The 22,471-nt window shown below is 32.0% G+C and overlaps 2 protein-coding genes across 3 annotated transcripts; one reads left to right on the plus strand and one right to left on the minus strand.

Annotated features, from left to right (window-relative positions):
- Positions 1-10,585: 10,585 nt before the first annotated feature.
- On the plus strand, positions 10,586-14,415 carry LOC133285294 (uncharacterized). 2 transcript variants are annotated; one of them, XM_061482512.1, is made up of 6 exons: positions 10,586-10,757; positions 11,421-11,592; positions 11,773-12,456; positions 12,965-13,412; positions 13,533-13,614; positions 14,079-14,415. In XM_061482512.1, exons 1-6 carry the CDS (start codon positions 10,728-10,730, stop codon positions 14,280-14,282), a joined length of 1,620 nt encoding a protein of 539 aa, XP_061338496.1. In that variant the 5' UTR covers positions 10,586-10,727; the 3' UTR covers positions 14,283-14,415. The 2 variants fall into 2 exon arrangements, with proteins under 2 accessions (XP_061338496.1, XP_061338497.1); XM_061482513.1 differs by lacking the exon at positions 10,586-10,757 and adding an exon at positions 10,854-10,917.
- A 2,676-nt stretch (positions 14,416-17,091) lies between these two features.
- On the minus strand, positions 17,092-17,697 carry LOC133285296 (large ribosomal subunit protein eL38z/eL38y-like). Its single transcript, XM_061482515.1, has 2 exons — positions 17,614-17,697; positions 17,092-17,486 (listed from the first exon to the last, which is right to left on the minus strand). The coding sequence occupies exons 1-2, from the start codon at positions 17,614-17,616 to the stop codon at positions 17,280-17,282; spliced, it is 210 nt and encodes a 69-aa protein (XP_061338499.1). The 5' UTR covers positions 17,617-17,697; the 3' UTR covers positions 17,092-17,279.
- Between the last annotated feature and the right edge of the window lie 4,774 nt (positions 17,698-22,471).

Raw genomic sequence — 22,471 nt, forward strand, 5'->3', positions numbered from 1 at the left:
AATCTTGACTTTTGCTAATTTGATGGCTATAATTTATTGGGTCATATTTTTTAATTAATTAGTAATTCTCAATAAATTATAACTGTCGATTGGAGGAATCAACGGTTAGGGTTTTGTATCAAAGGATCCTATCCCATATATATATATATATATATATATATATATATATATATATATATAGGGGTAGGATATTATTACACCGGTATAAGAGTTAGACGTCTTACACTCAATCTTGATCATTGATCCACTTGTATCCAATGGCTCACATTACTAAAAAATTTGAGCCCTTAGATATAAGTGGGATCAACGAACAAGATTGAGAGTGTAACTTACACTGGTGTAAAATGATCCTGACCCATATATATATATATATATATATATATATATATATATATATTTATATTGAAAAATGTGTCTCATTTTAAATGACACAAGTCATGTCATTTCATGGACACAAATAAAGACAAAATAAAAAAAATGACACACTTTTTTATTTTATTTTATTTTGTCTTTATTTGTGTCTATGAAATGACATGACTTGTGTCATTGAAAATGACACACTTTTTTATATATATATATATATATATATATATATATATATATATATATATATATATATGACATAGGGCTTTATTGTCAAATCTTGAAAGTTGTAATATTGGTAATGATAGTTAAGGAGGTCTATTCTTGTACTAATCAATTTTCGAACATTGAAGGTGTGCATGACAACTATTTTGTTCTCTGGCATTGTTGACAATAAAGCCCTAATATATATATGACATAGGGCTTTATTGTCAAATCTTGAAAGTTGTAATATTGGTAATGATTTTTTTATTCTTTTACTAAACAATTTTTTTCTATTTTGTGCCTTGGAATAGTTTATGAGAAAAAAATGTGTTTGATAACATGTTTTATTCTTATTCCGAGAATGAGAATTGTGTTTGATAACATAATAAATAATAGAATTAAAAATCATTCCTAATAAGTATAAAAAAAATTCAGATCATCATTTTCTTTTTTATATGGTGTGGTGATGGTGGCAGCGGCAACAGTGGTGGTGGTAATGGTGGCTATGGTGGTGGTGACGGTAGTGGCTACGACGACGGTGGTGGTGGTAACTGTGGTTGTAGTGGTGGCGGCGGTGGAATGGTAGTAGTGATGATGGTGATGGTGACAGTGGCATCATGGTGGTGGCGGTGGTGACGATGGTGTTGGTGGTACAACGACGACAACGATGATGGTGGCAGTGGTCATGTCGAAATGGTGGTGGTGATGATGAGAGTGGTGGGAAGTGATTGAGAGAGACAAGTGTTTCTCATTTTGTGTCTTGAAACTAAAAAATAGATTTTTTTATATATATTTCCCGGCACAAAAATTGAACCGGTTCATTCCAGTGTTTTAAAACTCCACCCCACCTCCCGGGTTGACCCGGGTCAACCCTGACCCTTTTCCTCTGAGGATTGGGGTCACAAGTTGGACCCTATATGCACATCGACCCCTCTGACCCCCAAAACCCAGCCGGATTTCAGTGACTCTCGGGTCAGAGGGGTCGAAGGGGGTCATTGCACGTTTTCTTTTTCTTTCTTTTTTTAAAAATCCCATGAAACAACATCGTTTTATTAATAAAATAAAATAAAAATGCTTGCAAACCTAAAACTTATCGTTCTATTTTTTCCAAGCGACCTAGACGTCTTCAATCTTCACCTCGCTGCCATAAATCTTCTAGAAAAGGTAAAAATTTACCCATTCAAATGAAATCTTTATGGTCGTCGATGAAAAACAAAAACTCATTGTTACTTCCTTTAAATTTTCCTTTGTTAGAGACCTTCTCAAAAGAGGCAGAACCGAATCAGCGTAGTGATCCCATTAACTTGTGGTTGTAATTGGTGAATTATATTAAGTATATTTTGAATCTTTGATGATTGGTGGTTTATTTTTTAATATTTTCATATAGGATATATATATTTATATCTTTTTAATATATAAAACCGGGTCAGCGTAGTGACCCCGTGACCCTCCGGTTGAACCCGTGACCCCATGACCCCTGACCTCGGCCGGGTCGATGGCCGGGCCGGGTTTTTAAACACTGGTTCATTCTCGTGAACAAAAAAATAAATCGATTTTGTGAAACACTGTTTCTATCAATTTATATACTCAGTGACAAAAATTAATTATGGGAAGGTTGTGATGCAAACCTTAAATCCACTCCGAGTGGAACTAATTCCCTCAAATGCAAACATCAATCTTAGAATAATGGCTTACAAAATTACTTGGGGAGAGAATTTAGTCTCATTTCACGTAAAAAATACTCAAAAGAAAAATTTTCATTCAATAAAAAAAACCTTGAAACTTGTTTAGTAACTCTTGATTTATTACAGTTTTTATACAAGAATAAATTCTTAGGTTCAAAGATAATTAACCGTTGACATGTATAGAAGTAATTTTAGCTATAGTTACATTTTAATATATATAGCGAGTATTTGTTTAACTTTTCTATTCACGTTCTTATGGATTCCAAACAATATATGCCATGAAGAATTTCTATACATATATTTTATTTTTGAATACTCCACATCTAGTATAAATTACGGAATGAGATTAATTTCCATTAATCACTAATTTATACACTACTCGTTTTAGGTTGTCTATATCTCAAACCCTTTATTCACGAGAATATGATGTAAATAGAAGAACAACCCATATTCTCCAAAAAAAAAAAAAAATAGGTTTACCAAAAAAAATAAAAATAAAAAAATAGAAGAACAACTCAATGATATTCTCTGACCTAATTATAGTGATAACCTATATTGCACCGACACCAATACGGGACACGGGACATGATATGACATGATACTTGACATGACACGTAACTTTTGAATCCTTTCTTGAGTTTTTGCAACATATGTTAGAGTGTCGAAAAATATCTGATACAACACGTCAAATTTTTTGAAATATCAATACATGATAGTCCATTAGTGATGACATGCTTTGTGGAAGTCTTTCATGCATTATAGTCTTATGTGCATATTCGGATGGCCCAACCAAACGATCTTTTAATCAAACTTGAGTCGGGCTTTCTAATTACATTTAGTCAAAAGAGAATATTTATTACTTTTATGTTGAAATGTAATTTTGTTTTAACATAAATCACATCATCATAAATTTATTTACAGGTAAAAATAAGTTTACAAATTCTAATCAAAACACACTGAATAGAGTCTCATGTCAAGCTTTTTTGCTTTAAAAAAGAACAAGTCAACAAAAGAAGAAAAACTTATAGCGAACAACAAGATAAGTTAATTAAGGTCAATACTTTGCAAATCATGTTCTTCCTTTCTAAAGGAAATCCGCCTATTTTAATATCCCTAGTTGGGATATAATTAAGTCAAAATGGTCTTTTACAAGGAAAACTGGGGAATACGTACCAAATACAACCTCTAGTCTCTAGAGTTGGACTCACCAGTCACCACTAAAACGAATTTGGCCACAAGTATAGAGAAGGAAAACAGGACAAGAGCTCTAAAGTTTTCAGTAGTTTACTTTCGTTAATCAAACTGTTGAATTGAATATTAATTGTATGTATAATATGCTTTTATAATCCACTAGGGCTAGCCTAGTGGTGTAGGTGTGTGTAATAGGGTGTGTGTGAGTGTATGGTTATGTGTTCTATTCTCTGTAACCTACAAAAAAAAAATATATGTAAATATTGATAATCAGATTAAACATTTACGAATGCTTAATTTATTCTAAATTTAATTATTATATAAATTTATCACAATAACATTGCATGGTTCAATGTTGGATGTGTTTTGTGTGTGTAGAGGAATTCCGTATTATTTTTGAAAAAAAAATCTACAGATTAAATTTTTCTGATTATTTTTTGACACATAAACATGTATTTTTGTTAAGGAAAAAAGTACTCTTATGTTACATGTAATAACTTTCTCTCTTACATACCCTTCGATAACTGTGCCACCTTTTTTTTTTTTTTTTTCAGATGGTGGAGCCCATAAATCTGTCTCTATAACATGAGATAACTTATTTTCTTTAACATGATATTAATAAAAAAAATTTGTTAAACTCAGGAGGTAGCTTCAATAGCTTCTTTTTTTTTTGAAATATTGCCCTAGAGCTAATTCCTCAGTATAACAAATGATGTATAAAGACTAAAGTGAGACGAGGGCTCTTTGACCGATGGGGTTTTTTTGTGATGTTATTTTATGAATTCGGTATTTGGTTGAAGGTATTTATGAATTGGGGTCATTTAGTGACGCGAGGGGGACCCAGCGTCATTGAGTGTCGCTACCATCCCCTCGCGTCACTCTCACTTTTTTTATTTTAATTTTACTTTTTTCTATTGAGTGCTGCCCCCCTCCCCTGGGGCACTCACAGAATTGTGCCAAGTGACACAATCTGGTTACTCCTATTACCGTAAAACTTCAGAAAGCCATAACTTTTGACTTGGGTATCCAAGTCAGATGATTTTTTTTTATTTCACATAACTTTCCGAGATCTACGCAATGACATCTCATTTTACATATTTTATCTCTCACAAACATAATTCAAATCTGTAAAAAAGTGTAATTAGTGTTGCACATTTGAACTATATTAATGGAAGATAAAATATGTCAAATGAGATGTCATTGCGTAGATCTCGAAAAGTTATGTGAAATCAAAAAAAAAATCATCTGATTTGGATACCCGAGTCAAAAGTTATGGCCTTCCGAAGTTTTACGGTAATAGGAGTAACCAGATTGTGCCACTTGGCACAATTCTGTGAGTGCCCAAGGGGAGGAGGGCGGCACTCAATAGAAAAAAGTAAAAAAAAAATAAAAAAGTGAGAGTGACGTGAGGGGATGATAGCGGCACTCAGTGACGCTAGGTCTCCCTCGCGTTATTAAATGATCCCGTTCGTAAATACCTTTAACGCAATATCAAATTGATAAATTAAAGAAATTAAAACCCCTAATGGGTGAAAGAGCCGTGAGACGAGTGTATTAAATTGAAGAAAGAGTTAAACTAATCTACCACCGAAGCTAAGAGCATGCAGCCAAACAAATATTTTTAAGGATAAAATTTGAGACCTGATATTTGGGACACACTCCACTAACCAAGTATGTCACATCATTTATGCAATTAATTCTAAGTTACTGTTTTACCAGAGAAGAAGATTTATCATGAAGTGCATTACTTTTTAGTTGATATAGACATTAATTTCTCAAAAAGCTAAAAATCAATTTATCACGACAAAACTTCATATCAACCATTAAAAATTTTAAATAAAGTACAAAAAATTGTAATTTTTTTTTTAACTTTTTGACAATAAAATCAATTCATTTTTCTAAAAATTAATAAGTTACATGAATCATTACTATGCTTGTAGAAAATATATAAGCTTTTTTATTATTTGCAAACGTTTAGGATTATACTTATGTTGTAAAAATTTAAAATAAATGAAATGGCAATAATTTTTTAATTTAAAAAATTTTGTGATTAAGAAAGATTTTTTCCAATGCTTGCTTCATTTTTCTTTTAAAAAGGTGAAAAAGATATTCTTCCTACGTATTTCAAACTGTCATTAGATTCATTACGTTGAATTCAACTTATACCTAATATGTTTCAACCAAAAAGAAGGAGCAAAAATAGAGCACGACCTTAATATGGAGCCGTTTTCTGTACGCAAGTGCAGAAGGTGGTCAAACATGTAGGCGAATTGGTCAGTACGTTCACATACCAAAACGGATGAAAAAGAAGACCAAATGGTCAAAACCCTAAGCAAGGGCATCCATGATACACGTCAGCATGTCCAAAAGACAATGGGGGTCCCTGATAATGAAAACACACCATGTGAAGTAGTAGGCCTCTATGGCCACGAACCATTGTTCTTAATCAACTTTTGGTTTTATGAATTGATATAAGGAAAAAAATTTCCGATTGTTACTTTAGATAACTTTATTTAATGTTCATCGAAACGATGTCGTTTTGGGTTGAAAAATTAAAAAATTAGAGTAATAAAGACTATTATAACCCCGAAATAAATTAAAATTACAAAAATACCATGATTTCCGTCCCAAAACAACGTCGTTTTGATGAACATTAGATAAAATTATCTAAAGTAACATCAGAAAAAACAAACCCTTGATATAATTAACAATAGTAAAAGAATGTTTCTTGGGCTCCTAAATTGAGCAAATAATATTAAAGTGTAACGTCAATAGTATAAAATGAATTTGTAGGACCATAATCTCAATGAAAAGCAAATATAAAGCAGATGACCTTCATACCTTTCCTATTCGGGTTTTGTGCTCTTAAAGTTTCATTAGATCATGGATATGATAATGTTAATTATATTTTTTCTTGGGAGGGGGGGGGGGGGGGGGGAATTAAAATATTGTGACAGAGTTAACGAGGATGAATATTGAACAGCACTAGCCTCTTCTTGATTATTATTATTATTTTACAAAAAAAAGGGAGGGTTTTTTTTTTTTTTTAGTGTACACGGCTCGTATGTAACCTCCTAATAAGGACTTAACAAAAGGTAAGGGACAACAAAAAGAATTTTTTTTGTTGTGTGTGTACATAAGAAGGGCTAAAGCCCCAAACAAAAAGAAAATTTGAATAAAAAGTATTTGTGAAAGTCAAATTTATGCGTCCCCCACTTTTATTAGCTAAAACTCTTGTATATTCTTTGAGGTGTAAAATAATTGAAAATTGACCCACTCATATTAAAAAAAAACATGACATAATTATATAAAAATATCACAACTACACAAAAATTGTCTTTCATGGTAAAATAACACACATTTTTCTCACAAGTATCATGGATTCTTCTAATAAGTAAAATAGTTGTCTGTCAATAAACTTTTTCGCTAAGTAGAGTAGTAATTTTTTTTATGTTTCATTAATGCAGAAAATTATATTTATAAATTTTTTTTTTACAAACTCTTACAAATTATACTATAATTTATCTGTAATATATTTTTAAGTAAAATATTACTAATCAGACCTAATATAATTTATAAATTTATTAAAAAAAAATTATAAACCGATCATCTTTATTCGTTAGCATAAGTTTCTAGAACTTTTGCAACTTATACAAGAAAATGTGAGATTTTTCAGTATTTCACCAAATTCAAAAGAAGTAAGGGTGGCATGGTCCCATGCAACGAAAGTGGATTAGGTGATGACTTGGGTCAAATAGGGCAGAGTGAAAGTAGGAGGAGTCACATTATAGAATTCCGAACCCTTCAGAGTAGAGTCTGAGCCCCTTCGGCTTCTGAGTTCTGACACACTAATTTAATTAATATTCCCCTCTATCAAATAAATTAGAAAAAAAAATTAAAATGAGTCTACGTTGGTGGATGTGTTTCCCAGAAGTATCTTTGACTGACCAAGGAATATATTCACATCATATATTTATTATTATTTTATACGAATGAATATCTAATACATAATAACTTAATATATATAACTTATTCAAATTTCTTACCACTATATCAATTCTAACGTCTTCCATTAAATATTATTTCAATTATCCTTGTTTCTGAATATATAGTAGGAATTTTATAAGAGTTATGTTGTAGGAAAAGTAATTGTGTAATGTTATAGAGATTCATTTTGTGTACCTTAATTTTTTATTTATTTTTTTGTTTTAAAAAGTGTAGGCCCCACAAAATATTGTGAGAGTAGGAAAGTTTGTTGTGTTATGTTAAAGGATAAAACGAAAACCCATACATTAGATATGTAATTTAGTTCCCATCATTTTTTGTTAAATAATAATATGTTTTTGAGTTATTGCTATTTCAAGCCGAGATTATCGGAATAATTTTTGCGCCACACCAAAAGTTGTATGAACGACTTTATTTCACGTGTTTTGTTCTGTTTGAACTTTGAACGCCGATTAATATTTATTAGCAAATAAAAATATTTTAAAAAGTATTAGGAATCATACGCTATCAAGATAACATCGTAAGTCTCAACAAGAAAATATTACTCAAGGAAAAAATTCTCTTATATACTTATAAAATTAGAAGAAAGAGAATAGATGAGAAAAAATAAATAGACCCTACCTTTAATTTGTGAATACGTGAAAATAATATTCTCCATAAAAAAATATTGGCAATAAAAATTAAACTTAAATCTTACAAATAAAATATTTTGATGTTCCCAATCTAAATATATCACAATTGGCTATAACTTCAAGTTACCCACTAATTATTTATACCACCAACTCTTTATGTGAATAATTTTGTAGCGTAACGGACTCCATTGTAAAACTTAGAGTGTGATATAGACATATAATTTAAGTGTGTTTTATTATTTTATAAACAATGTTATCTACGTCAAAAATGTTATTTGTAGATAAATTGTATATATTCTTTGGCATAATTTGAAGCTAAGTTTTTCTTCTGAAAAAATCTCAAGGATTTATAATATATCTCTTTTCTTTTTCTTTTTTCTTCTAGCCCTTCGAAACACCCCTTACGTCAATTTCATACATTTTTGAAAATTAGTTCTCTTCATTATTTGAACAATATTTAATTTGATGTAAACATTATTTTTAAAAGTTACGGTTCTATTGACGGATATACCCCTAAACGCTATTTTATTTAATATATTAGTTTATCAAACAGGTTTAATACATTTTTCATGATTTTTTTTTTTACAAATCTTTTATTTCTTCTCACAAAAATAAATAAACTTGTCGTATTTCCCTTTTTTTTTTTTGGTAAACACTTGTCGTATTTCCCTTTACCTATTCCTTTAACCACTTATCACTTTTTAATTTATAAATATTTAATTTAATGAATAAAATGAATTATTTACAAAAAATTAATAATTTATATGACATTATTAGTTGAAACTTTTATGTCTCATATTAAAAGAATAATTGCATGTTTAGACCTGTTCCACCTTTATATTGTGTTTGGATTCTTTAATGTACGAAATGTTTTGATTTAATTTAATTTGATTTTAAATTATTTAAAGTTTAAATTCTATAAAAAGGAGATTTGAATATTTTTTATTTTTTTTTGGTATCCAGAGATTTGAATTAATTTCGTAATTGAATCTTCTATTTGAAATTATTTAAAAATATAATTTATTTTATTTTATTATATTTTAATACTGTATTTAGTAAGGGTAAAATAGTCAATGCACATAAGTAACTTTAAAATCAAATTAACTCCCAAAAAATGGTATCAAACTTAATAAGATTTATAAAACAAAAGCAATAATATTTTATAAGATATTAAAAACGAAATCCTTTCTTATTTTTTAATATTTCAAGGACCGTATTTTTTATTTACAAAAAAGAAATTTATTTTTGACATTCCAAATACACTCTTAGAAATATATATATATTTCAAAATTTCTTTGAATAAAATTATAATTATTAGTTTTTTTAAATAAAAAATCGAGGGAAAAGTTTAAAAAAATATATATTTTATACCAGTTTTCTTATCTAGTGATACACATTTTACTTCATGCTAATCTCCCTATATTTTTTGAGATTCTCTAACACCGTATATTTCTCTATTCAAATTTCACTCGAACAGGTATTTTGATCCTTAAAAAAAATGTTATTTTCGAATTTATTACTTTTACTTTAAGTAGTATTTAGGTGTTGAATGATTATGACCAACTTGCGTAAACAGTTACTATGCAGAGGAAACTGAAAATCCAAACTTGTGATCATTTTTACTGTTTCGATTTCGAAGGCGGGCCTCAAGTCATTTACTTTTCTACCCTTTGTCCTCTTGTTTTTTGTATTCTTTCTAAATGAAAACTAATTCGGATAAAATAATATAATAAGATGAGTGCAACCTTACTTCCCCTAATAGTATATATTTGGATAAAGTAGTTGAAGTAAAAAATAAATAAAGGACACAATTTTTTATTTCAAAATTAAACAAATATTAAAAAGAGGTGATTAAATGATAATAATTAATTGGTAATAAGTGTTAGCTGAAATTGGTAAGCTTGATTTTCAGTCCTTCTGGCATTTTTCTTTATGCAAAATTTTGTACTACAATTTGGATTTCACCACTAGTTATTCAAATTTTAAAATTGAAAGGAATTAAATGATACAATTTAATTTTTTTAATATTAAAATACCCCATTCAAACACAAAGTAAGTCTTTTAAGCCAAATTCAACTAGTGTCATTCCATCTTTTTCTAGGAACTACTCTAAAAGACGAGGTTATACTTATCATTTTTATCATTATTTTTGTTATAATTCGATTCAAATTAATTTAATTTTGATCTAATAATAAATAAATTGGTTATAAGAAACAATAAGAAAGGACATCATAAGTATAACTTGTCTCACTTTAAAAAAAAAAAAAACTTCAACTTTTTTTTTCTACTTATTATTATAATCGGCAAATCCTCGGGGGAAGGGGCAAAACAGTAAGAGCAAAAGCAGTGATATCATTGGACATAAGTGGGGCCCACTCTGATGGCGTGGCGAGATCATAGTTAGATACAGCATCCCCCGTACTGTAGAAGAACCAAATTTGAACACTTTCTTGAGCAAACAAACACCTGTTCCTGTTCTTGTTCTTGTTCTTCCTTCCTACAACATTTTCACAATCTCTCTCTCTCTCTCTTATTAATTATTATCATTTCTATAAGTCTCAACTCACAAGCTAAGTTGCTATTGAGTTCTTTTCCTTCCTTCCTCTGCTGCATTAGCTAGCTTCCAAGTTAGAGAGACAGAGATCTAATGGATTATGAGAGGATAGAGAAAGTTCAGGTTTGGCATTTATATATAACCCAATGCTCTCTTTTCTCTATATGTTGAGCTTTTGGTGCTTGGTTGATCGGAGCTGTTGATCTTGCGGGGTGTTTCATTTAGGCTCATGGTTTTTTGTTGATGAAAATTGAATCTTTCTTCTGTTTCAGAAACTGGGTTGGTGGGAAAATGGTCCATCCTTGTCTGAGATTTTTTTTTTTTCCTTGTTTGAATTCAAGGTTTCTGTTTTGTAAGAGTTCAGAATAGTGATCAATTCCGTTTCTTTATGGACTTCGTTATATTGATTCCCTCCAAGTGAATTTTTTTAACATGATTTCAAAAATTATACTTTTGCTTTTTCTACTTTTTGTAATGAATGGAAAGCTTGGTTTTGTCATAATTATTTGTTAGGTGCGTGGGAAAGGGAGAGAACAAAAAAAGGCTGAAAAAAAGGAAAGAAAGAGAAGAGCAGGATTCAATTACCCCTTAATTTTCTTCTGAGGGAAAGAAGGGATGTGGGTGGAAATGGTGGAGTGGGCCTTTTGGTAGAAAGAGAGTGGTCACGTGATGGGTTTCTTTGTTTATGCAATGTGTTGAAAGTTGGATACTGTGAAATTTGCTAATTGAGTTCTTCTAGGCATTTGATGAGGATAAATATGCCATTTGTTCTTTTCATACCTGCAGACTGGAATAATTTCTCCCAGTAAACTGAGGATGAAGTTTATAGGGCCAAACTATCATAAGAAGAAGGATGGATCCAACACTAACTCATCTAGAACCTCCCCTTCAAGGCTTGAAGATGCTGAATTTGTGAATAGCTTACTCTCCTCAAAAAATGACAACCTTGATGATGAAGGTCTGCAATTGCAGTTTATTTATTTTTGCATATACTTTTTTACTATGTATTAGTCAGCATTTATCCCAGCTTAGGTGTGTACTTTTGCTGAATAAGAAAACTTCATATATATGTACCTTTTTTTTCTTTCAAAATTTAGGATTTTTGTATTTGGGAACTAATTAACCATATTCCTTCCAGTTACATCTCCAAGCTTAGAAGTTCTGTCATTAAAGCTATCCAGTGATTTGGACCGGAGACAGAGTGACCAGGCTTCTTATGAACCAAAGGAGACAATGCCTAGGGAAAATGGTGACATGGGACGTGTAAAGATGCAGCATTTTCAGAAGGTTGACAGTGGAAGTTCAAGCACAATTCACCCGGTGAGAACAACAGAAGATGAAAATCTTGATTATGACAGCAATGCTAGCTCATCTAGTTTCGAGTTTGATAAAGGAGAGAGACCAGTGAACAATCCTGCAACAAGATCCCTATTGAGACCTATTCCTTCTAAGTGGAATGATGCTGAAAAATGGATAATGAATAGGCAAAATATACAAGTTGGTTACTTAAAAAAGAATACTGCACATAACCAAGCAAATCGCTTGCCAACAACAAGTATGGTGAGGGTTGCTCCAGAGTTTGGTAATTATGATCATAAGCTCCTAACAGCCAAGGTGACAGAAACAAAGCGAGTTGATTTCTGTCAACCAACATCTCATATGGGGTTTGAGAAATTTGCTTTTGATCCATCCGAGGCTCATTCAGTTTCAGGTCAAGCACATGGAAGAATTCCAGTAGTGGAGTCTTTTCCCCAAAGCAAAGATCTAAAGGAAGTAAAAGAATTGGACTTATCTTGCTCAAGAAGTATAGATGATCAGACAGGTATGTTGAAGATCTCATTGTACCCCAATTATGATATAGGTTATGTGTTTTTTTTAATGATATCCTCCTTTAGGGCGGGGACTATGCAAAGTATTACTCTAACTATTATTCATGCAAAATTTAACTAGATTGAATTTGCCTATGCCATAGACTTAGGAAGCATTTAATCAACAGAACAAGCTCTCACAGTAATGCCTGTGGGGACACCATAGTCAAAGAATCCAAAAATACAAATAAACATAAAAATCAGCAGAATGAACCCCTTTAAGGCAACCTTTACTTCATTGCATAACTGGATGATGGTCTGTGTGAAACATAAAGTATTATTTGTATGTCCTGGTGCGAATGCACTTCTTGCTAGAAGTCAATTTTTTGCATAGGTGACATATTCAGAGTTTAGATAGTCATCTCACCTAAAAGCACAAACTATTAAGTAAGGGCCATGTTAATTGGTCTTATATTAGATTTCTCTAAGAGATAGTAAGATTAACTTGTTCTTATGATGCAGGGATTCCTGGGATAAGATCTGTTGCCATGAGAGATATGGGAACTGAAATGACTCCTGTGCCAAGTCAAGAACCTTCAAGGACTGCTACTCCTGTTGGGTCAGCAACTCCACTACGTAGCCCAACTTCCTCAATGCCTTCAACTCCTAGGAGAGGTGAACCTGCTCCAACACCTTTGGAAAACGCAACCGACGAGGATTCACAGTTTCCAGTTGAAAACAGCAAAAAAAAGTTGTCTGAAGAAGAAATGAAGATCAAGACAAGGAGAGAGATTGCAGCCCTTGGTGCTCAGCTTGGTAAGATGAATATTGCTGCATGGGCAAGCAAAGATGATCATGAGAAGAAAAAACCTTCTGCTTGTGACACAAATGCGCAAGAACAGGAGAGAATTGAATTTGAAAAACGTGCTGCTTTGTGGGAGGAAGCTGAAAAATCTAAACATACTGCTAGGTTTCTTTTTACTCATATTCTCTATAGACTAATGTAAACCATGATATTTTGTAATTAATTGTAGAAATATGTAATGTGTTCATCCTTTCTGACGTGATTATAACATGTTAAAATTTGCAGATTTAAGCGTGAGGAAATCAAAATTCAGGCATGGGAAAGTCAGCAAAAAGCAAAATTAGAAGCAGAAATGAGAAGAATTGAGGTAGTTATTCTTTTGCATGGCCTAATATTCATCGGAAACAAAAATTGTTGCATATTTTAAAACATAAATGTGGTTTGAAGTGATTATAAAGCATTTTTAACTAAGTACATGGAGAGAGACAGAAAAGCGTAGTCAAATTTTGTTATGAATTTTACCGATACCTACTTGAATATATGGCATGAAATGCTTGGCTATAAGATTTAACTTGGAAGCTGTCTATCTGGTTCTGAATTAATATATAATATATTTCTCTTTGATTATATATAATAGAAACTTGATGACTTAATGATATATTTGATCAAATAATAATGATATCATATTCAATACAAGATCAAATCAATATGGTTCTGTGGCCGTTATTTAATTGCAATATGACCTTAGAAATACTTAAGTAAAAAATCTTTACTACATAGCAATGTTTTTTACTTTGTCAATGATTGAAAGTGAAACTACATACATTTTAGGCCAAAGTTGAGCAAATGAGAGCTCAGACACATGCAAAGATGGTGAAAAAGATTGCTATGGCGAGGCAAAGATCAGAAGAAAAACGTGCAGCAGCTGAAGCTAGAAGAAATCAAGAAGCAGAAAAAACTGTAGCTCAAGCAGAATACATACGCCAAACAGGACGAATGCCCTCTTCCAATTACATTTGCTGTGGTTGGCTGTGATATATACATTAAAAGACATTGCAATTAGAAGAAAATGCACCTCACTCCAAGATTGCTCATCTTATACGTTACTGAAACCTTGAAATTTTTCAAGCAACTTAAGTGCAAGTTGCTTACATAAATGCGATTGCTGAGTTACGATGTTTACAAGTTACAAAACCGTGTTTATTTTTAAAAAAAAAATATAAAAAAAAAATGAAATGTTTGCTTTAATGTACTTGGCCTTTTTTGCTTTTACTTTCTATAAATGTAAATTTCGTTGTCTTCCTGCTTTTAGTTTGTCCTATTATTTTTTGGTGCAATTTTCTAATTAAACACACTCATTAGAGAAAATCTTTAATGGATGAATGGAAGGAAAATTAGGATGGATGATGCTATTTCCTAAGAATCCTACAAACAAGGTGCAAGCTTTTTGTAAGAATCAGCTTTTTCCAATTAAGACCCTTTATTTGGTGTCACCAAATGAGTGTTGGTGCTTCAAGACACTCTCAATAAACGTTCATTTCTTGACAAACTTTCTTGAGGATTTACTCTAGCTACCAAAGCATTGTTAAGAATCTAAACTTTTTTAGCACCCAATAAGTGATTCATTGACATAATCATGTTCATTAAAAAAAAATTCTTTTACACCGAGGTTAGACTTTTGACCGGTAAAAGCTTGTTGGCACTTTTTCTTCGATTTGCAAAAACAAGTTTTCGCCCTTTTGGGCACTTTATTACGGAATGCAACTAGGAGTTAAATTTGCATTGGAATCTTGCGTGCAACTTGCTGCTACATAAACTATAAAGTAGGCTAGATCTCTTTTCTCACTCTATGACAACAACTGTGAACTCAATAGAAACAACACTGAATATGAATAAATAGATATTGGCATGGATTGAAATTATTCAAGCCACATTATATATTAGCACAAAATTTAGGGGAGCTTAATTGTTTTAAAAGATTAGGCCATGAATAATGTTGGCATGGAATGAAAAAAGATGCGCACAAGCTTGTTCATGAGTGGAATGTGTGCATAAGGTGGTAAGCATGCTCTTCCTTTTATTGACTCACCCTTTTCACTAGCCACCGACCTAGGGAATGGGCCAAATACATGCCTTCTTGGGCTGTGTTTTGGTATAACACAAGTTTCCACAAGGCTGCAAAAGTGACTCTTTTTGAATTTAGTATATGGAAAACCGCCACAATGGTTCTAATTTCTAAAGCATGAACTTGCCTCTTCCACAAATGCAGCTCATTAGGTTTGGTTGGACCTTGAAGTGACAAAGAACCGCATGAAAACACAAGGGGACTAGCACTATACAACATCTCATATGATACTGAGCATTGAGTGTGAAGACTTTTGCATCCATGACTCAGAATAATTACCTGCAACCTATCAAGCAGGTTGTGTAAAATTTCAAATTTACACTTTGATCATGAAAAAGATAAAATTGTGTACAAGTCATTCCCCATTAATTTTTTTTTATTATAATAAATTACTATATTCTATCCTCTCATTCTGAGAGCACCAACTTTCAGAACTGCCTAGAGCAACTTTTCACCTCAAGCCCAAAAGAGATGCCGCCATAGCAGAAGCCTTTACTTGCATGGCTCCTAAATATGCAGAATCAGACCAAATCACAGATCTTCATTTGGACTCATATGGAAGAAGGGCGATGGGGAAGGGAAAAATTAAAGGTGAAGGTGGAGGGAAGATAAGGTAAAAGATTAGTGAAGTTCATAAGAATGGAGCTAGTTAGGTAAACTTCGACCTCAGACATTTTTCATTTTATTTTTTTATATTTTTTCCATTCGGAGAAAAACTTTGCTTCGATATCAACTTGGACTTTGAAACCCTAAAAAGTTTTATTAGTCTGGTTTCAGGTTTGAAACTCTTCACCCTTTTCTGGAATTACAATTTTAAGAAATCAAATTCTTTATCCTTTGCATAGATCAAATCCTAAAATTCGACTGAAACGCCGCTTGACCTATACCTCTTGGATGTATAGATTTTACAATGATGGAAAACAGAAGCATAGCTTTGATTAAAAATCAGAAAAAGTAAATTATAAAACTTCATGATTCTATATGTAGTTTCATAATTTAATACATGAATGTATTTATTTTTTGTCATTCTCGATTATAAGTTTTTCATTCACCGATTATAATTTCAATATTTGACCGTAGAAGAGTCAAATTCTTATTAGCCTTCTAATTTCAATATCAAAAGAGTGATTTTGAATTTCTCAAGGACCACAAATAATCTTTTTATTTGCTAGGAATTAAAACGGACGTCGTAAAATTTGCTGAGAACCAAAAAAAGTATTTACTCTCAACAAAATATCTCCTCGAGTAACCAAACTATATTTTACCTGGGCGCATTTTTTTTTTTTTGTCTAATAACGAAATTAGAGAAACCAACTCCAGCAACGGAATTCTCCAAAAACAAAATAGTGTATAAGAATTTGGTAGTGGTTATTCATCAAGTTGACAAAAAATCAAGATAAATTAAAATTACCAAATCGCCAACTGATCAACCTCAGCTAGCAGAATCAAATCTAGCTGAGACTAGAAGGAAAAAAGTTTAGATAGCTGATATCCTTGACAGCTCCATACGGAGTCAGGTAACAATTTATAGCGAATTGGTATGGAGCTTGGTACTATTGGTATTACATAACTAAAACTGAATTAGCTCAGCAATTTGGTAATGAACTCTGAACCCAAATGCCATAAAAATCAATATCAAACTAGCGAACAAACAATCCCTAATGCTATACAAACAATAACAAATTATTAGTTGCTATTATTAAATCACTTCAAAACATATCACAGAAAAGGCCACATTTGATAGTATAAAGTAGGAGAGAAATTTATGTGTAATTCCACAGCGCTGAAAATCAAAGTCTCACATTTCATAATAAATGAAAAACAATCATGTCCTCGTAGCAATTATCAAAATACAAGACCAAGTAACAGAAGCTAGAGAAGGAAATACAGAGAAAAGAAACGGTTGTTTAAAGATCTTGAACGCTCAAACCAGGAGGAAGGGATTGCTTCAATTTATCAGCTTTCTCAGGGTCAAAGACACAAAGTGTGTACAAATACTTGGAGCATCGCACCTTGAACTTAACAACGTCCCTGCTCCTCTTGATTTTCACCGACCGTGCATCCTTCCTCCGCGCCGTCAGAAGGAAATCCTTAATCTCGTGGATCTGCTTAGGCTGTTTTGTATTATATTTTGAACATATTACAACACAAACACAGAACAATCATGATCAGATTTCAACACTAACAATTCATTCAAAGACCACGAAACGAAACCAAACAATAACATAGTGAGTGTGGTACCATTGTTGTTGTGACTTGTGACCCCCAACAAACAAACTTGCTTCCGCGCCTCTTCGATATTTCAGATGATGCTGTTCGGATGCCTTCTACATAAACCCTAGTCACTCACTCGGGTACTAACCCGGTTTTGCTCCCTAGCCCAAATCATCTTGCTCCGCCCATGGCCCAGCCCGGCCCAAAGATACTCTAGAGTCTAAACCTTCTTTTTTTTAAGGTATTTGAATTAATTGATTATAGCATTGAGCCAAAAATTAAAAGTCAATCCTCACATTGGTTTTTTATATTTAAAGAGAAGTTTTCGGAATTAATGTTTCTCATGTTGTAGGAGATAATTTTATCTCCTACATACATGTAAAATGTCCATGTTTTCTTTTTCTCTATTTTCTCTTCATATGGACCCTACACACATTTATGTATGTGTAAGAGATAAAGTTATCTCTTATAACATGAGAAGCAATAACCCTAAATTTTGTATATATATAAAGCAAGGGATTAATATTTCTCATATTATAGGAGATAATTTTATTTCCTATAAACACGTAAAAGTATGTGGATCTATATTTTTTTTCTCCTCACATGATCTCATATGGGTCTCACATACTTTTATATATGTATAGGAGATAAAATTATCTATTACAACGTAAGAAACATTAATAAGTATCAATATTGAATTCAAACTACTAATTTCTATCGAATTCAATTCATAAAATCTCCGTCTAACAAGGGCATTATTCCGACTTCGGTTTATGAGTCTTCTTCAGCTGACTCAAAGCCCACAATAAGTTGGGCTACGATTTTACTTTAATAATAGTTAAATAGGCCCAATATAATTACTTGAAACAAATTAAGACTTAAGCTTCAAAAATATTTTTGTGCCACAGAATATCTAATCTTTGTGCTGTATGAAAGGGCAGGGGTGGCAACTGCACCACAAGCCCCCAGAATATTTTTTTGTCCTAATCTATTGAATTGTGTTATCATCTACTGTTGTTAAATCAAGCAAAGAAACCCAGTGAGAACGTGACTCTTACTCGTAAATAAGCCATGCATGCTGAATTGCTGATACGCCAACTTTCTGTCACTTGATGCATGCATGCTCACAACCTGAAAGGCTTCAAATTTAGAGATGTAAACATATCAAATAATAAATATTTTTTTCGGGTATGTAGTAGTATGTCAAGCTCTCAACTTAATCGGACGCTTTCAATCGTATGGGAAAGGTGGATACACTAATGTCCAAGCGAATATTTTACTCTGTTTACGTGATTTAAATATCTATGAAAAAGAGATAAAACACACAAAATTTTAATGTTGAAAACCCCTTAAAATGAAGCGAAAACCATGCACAAAAGGTCCAAATCTTCCATTATAATAACACGTACGATAACAATTGTATAAAAAATTTTTGCATGCTTACAACAATATTTTTATATATTTCAGTACAAAATTCGAGGATTGCACTGAAATGCTTCTCACTCATTAGGATGGATCGCAACAAGTTTCAACTCACCTAAATTGGTGAATCACTCTTACCGTTGTGGTGAAACTAACTCTAGTTTAAGATGATAACAGTCTCTCAAACTCTTTATTCAATGGTGGCTCTCTCTCACTTGAAGGATCTATTATGGATTGTTTCAATTGCTTGAGGGCTCAACCAATCTCTTTCTCCCACTGTTGTCAAACTCGGCCCGACCCGGCCGGGTTGACCCGGAACCCGGTGAACCGGTCATCAGACCGGTTCGGGCTAAGCATTGGACCGGTCATGCATCGACCCAGTCAAACCCGGTCAAAATTCGGACAAACCCGACCAAACCCGGCCAAACCCGGTGACCCGTCGACCCGGTGACCCGGTCGGGTTATGCATTTAAAAAAAAAAAATCAAAATTGTTTCATCTTATGAAAAAAATGTAAAACTCATTTTAACAACTTTTTATAATTTTATTTGCTAGTATACTCTTCTACAATGACCTCTTAGTTTCCAATACTAAAGTAATTTGTGGAATAATAAATTAGAGAATGTCACATATGTCATTTTAATGTAGTTGAATTTGAAAAATATGAGTTCAATGTCATTGAGAAGTATGTTTATGGGGATTCTGAGTTGCCATTTAAATTGACATAGTAATAGCATGCATTTTTATTTATTTATGCTTCATTTTTTAAACTTATTTAGTGAACCTTGTTTAATTTATTTTAGATATGGAAGATATAATTGAATTTATATGTTCATATTTATATATATTTTTATATATCTATATATATCCGGGTCAACCGGTCCGACCAGTGACCCAGTACCCCGACCGGGTCAATGCCCGGGTCGGGTTTAACAACACTGCTTTCTCCCTTATGGCCCTGTTTAAAGGTGGTCAAGAGACCTTTCTTTTATTCTCTAGATTTTTCTCCATTTAATTGGGGGAATTTTCAATGCGTGGAGTCTTGCGAAATTCATTTTTCCAAGTATAGAGATTTGTATCATGCACTTCCAATGTTGGGTTTGAATGTGTAGTCATTCAAACTCAAATAATTAAGCAAAACCCCAACATCAATTTTGTTGAAAACTTGGTTAAATCATTAGAAACCCACTTTGAGTAATTAGGCTATTATTTTAACCAAAACTCTAGAGCTTAAGAGCTCTTTTGGCCAAAGGGTAGTGGGGATAGGGTTGACAAGCTATATATCTCGTTTTTATTCATGGTTTGATGAGATATTGTCATGTGATATTTATTCTAATTGCTTATTTTATCCTACTCACATCATAATATTATTCTGAAGGAGACTTGAGTTAGAATTTAATAGGATAGGATAGAAAATTCTTTTTTTCAAAAGTAATTATTGCCTACTTCAAACTTTCTTGGGAACTTGAAGATTAGCCCTATATACGACCAGTCACTAGCCAACACCATCGTTACCATCACCAACCCCTAGCCAATACCATTGTTGTTGTTGCCGCCGCTACAACCATATTGACACCGACCAACAATCACCAAAATTATAGCCACCAGCCATCCATCACTATCGTGACATGCGTTTTGGAAAAAAAAATTATTGAGTAACATATCTTTAACTTTATCCAAATATTGTGTGTAATATGCATGACATGATTAGCAATTATTTCTATTCACTAAATAAATTAATTCAAGCTATAATTCAAATTGAATTATTTTATGTTGGATGTGATTGTGAATTATTATTTTTAAGTTCATGTTATTCAAATTATTTTTGTCACGTTACATATATGAATATTAACAATCAATTTAAATTTATTTTCAAAAAATTATTCAATATATTTTTTATATTGGAAAATTTTGTAAATTACTTGATGTATTTCGATGTATTTTATTTAAAATTATTATTTTTATAATTTTTTAATAATTTAAAGTAAGAACTAATATATAATAAGTGAACCAAGAAAAAATAGTTTAAAATATAATATAAAAAAAAATATAAAATTAAGTTTTGAAGGTTACTTTTATCTTTATATGATATGAGATTATTAAGCCATATTATTTTCTACTCTAATATAATTTTATTATCATATCGACCTTTTTTTTTTTAGATTATTTCCCTGGTAATTTCATACGTTTCCTATGAACTAATCTGAAATTCGGGCTGGTCCAGTATTAAAATTTAAACCCCTTTAAAATATGATAGAGAAGGATCGAACACATGTTCTCAATTTTCCTACTCAGCTCCTATAGCCAACTGAGCTACCATCATTTAGTTATTATATCGACCCTTATCTTGTTACCTATACCACAAGAATAAAATATTAACTTAAAATTCTTTTCTCAAATCTTTTCCTCAAAGTTTTGCTATTAAAAATACGAGATTCGTCTTGACTACAAAGTATTTATAATGAGTTTTAAACCTTTACATTATGGAAAATAATTATCCCATGTTGCATGAGATAATTATCTCATGCAACAGAGACAAAGTAGTGGAGTCTACTATTTTTTCTTTTTTTTTTTAATGGCGGGCCCCACTATCTTGTCTCTGTTGCATAAGATAATTATCTCGTGAATGATTTGTATCACATAATTTTTGACTTTTTTTTTTGCTTTTAATTGAAATAGAAATTAGATAATAAATTTAAGTTATAACAAGGACAATAGGTATTTATTTTTCCCACGTGGATTGGTTAATGGTTACTTCACTTGTCGTTTAAAAAAACAAAAACCCATAAATTACAATGCACGAGCCTAATATAAATTGACATGTCAAGTATTAATATTCGATCATAATTACAAGATGTGTTTTAGTTGATTTTCAATATTGCACCACTAGGGTTAATCTAGTAGCGTGGGGTGTGTGTGTTAGGAGGGTGTGTAGTGTAGAGTGTTGTGTTCAATTCCTTGTAACCTCAAAAAAAAAAAAAAAAAAAGTTGATTTTCAATATCAGGAAATTTTACTTGCAGAATAAAACTTTCCTAATTAACATAAAAATTATGCATAAGTGCAAAATGATTACGGAGGCTCATGCCTAAACTTTATATGACAAAGAAGCGCAGATGGAGCAATCAATTTCTACAGTGGAAACAACAAACGACATGGTCGATGCACGTGTTCAACAAGGTTGCCAGTTTTGCTACAACCTTTTTGGTCATGTGGTGGTTGACAGCGAAATGCCAGAGACTAGAGTACACAACACAAGCAAGATAGAAGAGAGAGAGAAATAAGGAAGTGAAGGTGAGATTAAGATAAAATGTAAGTTACATACATTGATTCAACAATAACGATGGGCTAGGGTTGTTGGGTTGCCAACCCTACCCTTTTTATTGTTATTATTACGGTAGATAGTGCCTTACCTTGTCAACATTCCATACCCAGAAAAAAGCTCACAACTAGTTAGGCAACCCCA

The sequence above is a fragment of the Gastrolobium bilobum genome, unplaced genomic scaffold, assembly GCF_033153095.1.
Source record: "Gastrolobium bilobum isolate Gb01-03AN ecotype WA unplaced genomic scaffold, APGP_CSIRO_Gbil_v1 utg2703, whole genome shotgun sequence".
Taxonomy (NCBI): Eukaryota; Viridiplantae; Streptophyta; class Magnoliopsida; order Fabales; family Fabaceae; genus Gastrolobium; species Gastrolobium bilobum.

Excerpts from the sequence above, each read along its gene's own strand:
- LOC133285294 (XM_061482512.1), top strand. The coding sequence starts at position 10,728 with ATGGATTATGAGAGGATAGAGAAAGTTCAG. Across the intron at positions 11,593-11,772 it reads TGACAACCTTGATGATGAAG|TTACATCTCCAAGCTTAGAA; the intron begins GTCTGCAATTGC and ends TATTCCTTCCAG. Across the intron at positions 13,413-13,532 it reads AAATCTAAACATACTGCTAG|ATTTAAGCGTGAGGAAATCA; the intron begins GTTTCTTTTTAC and ends TAAAATTTGCAG.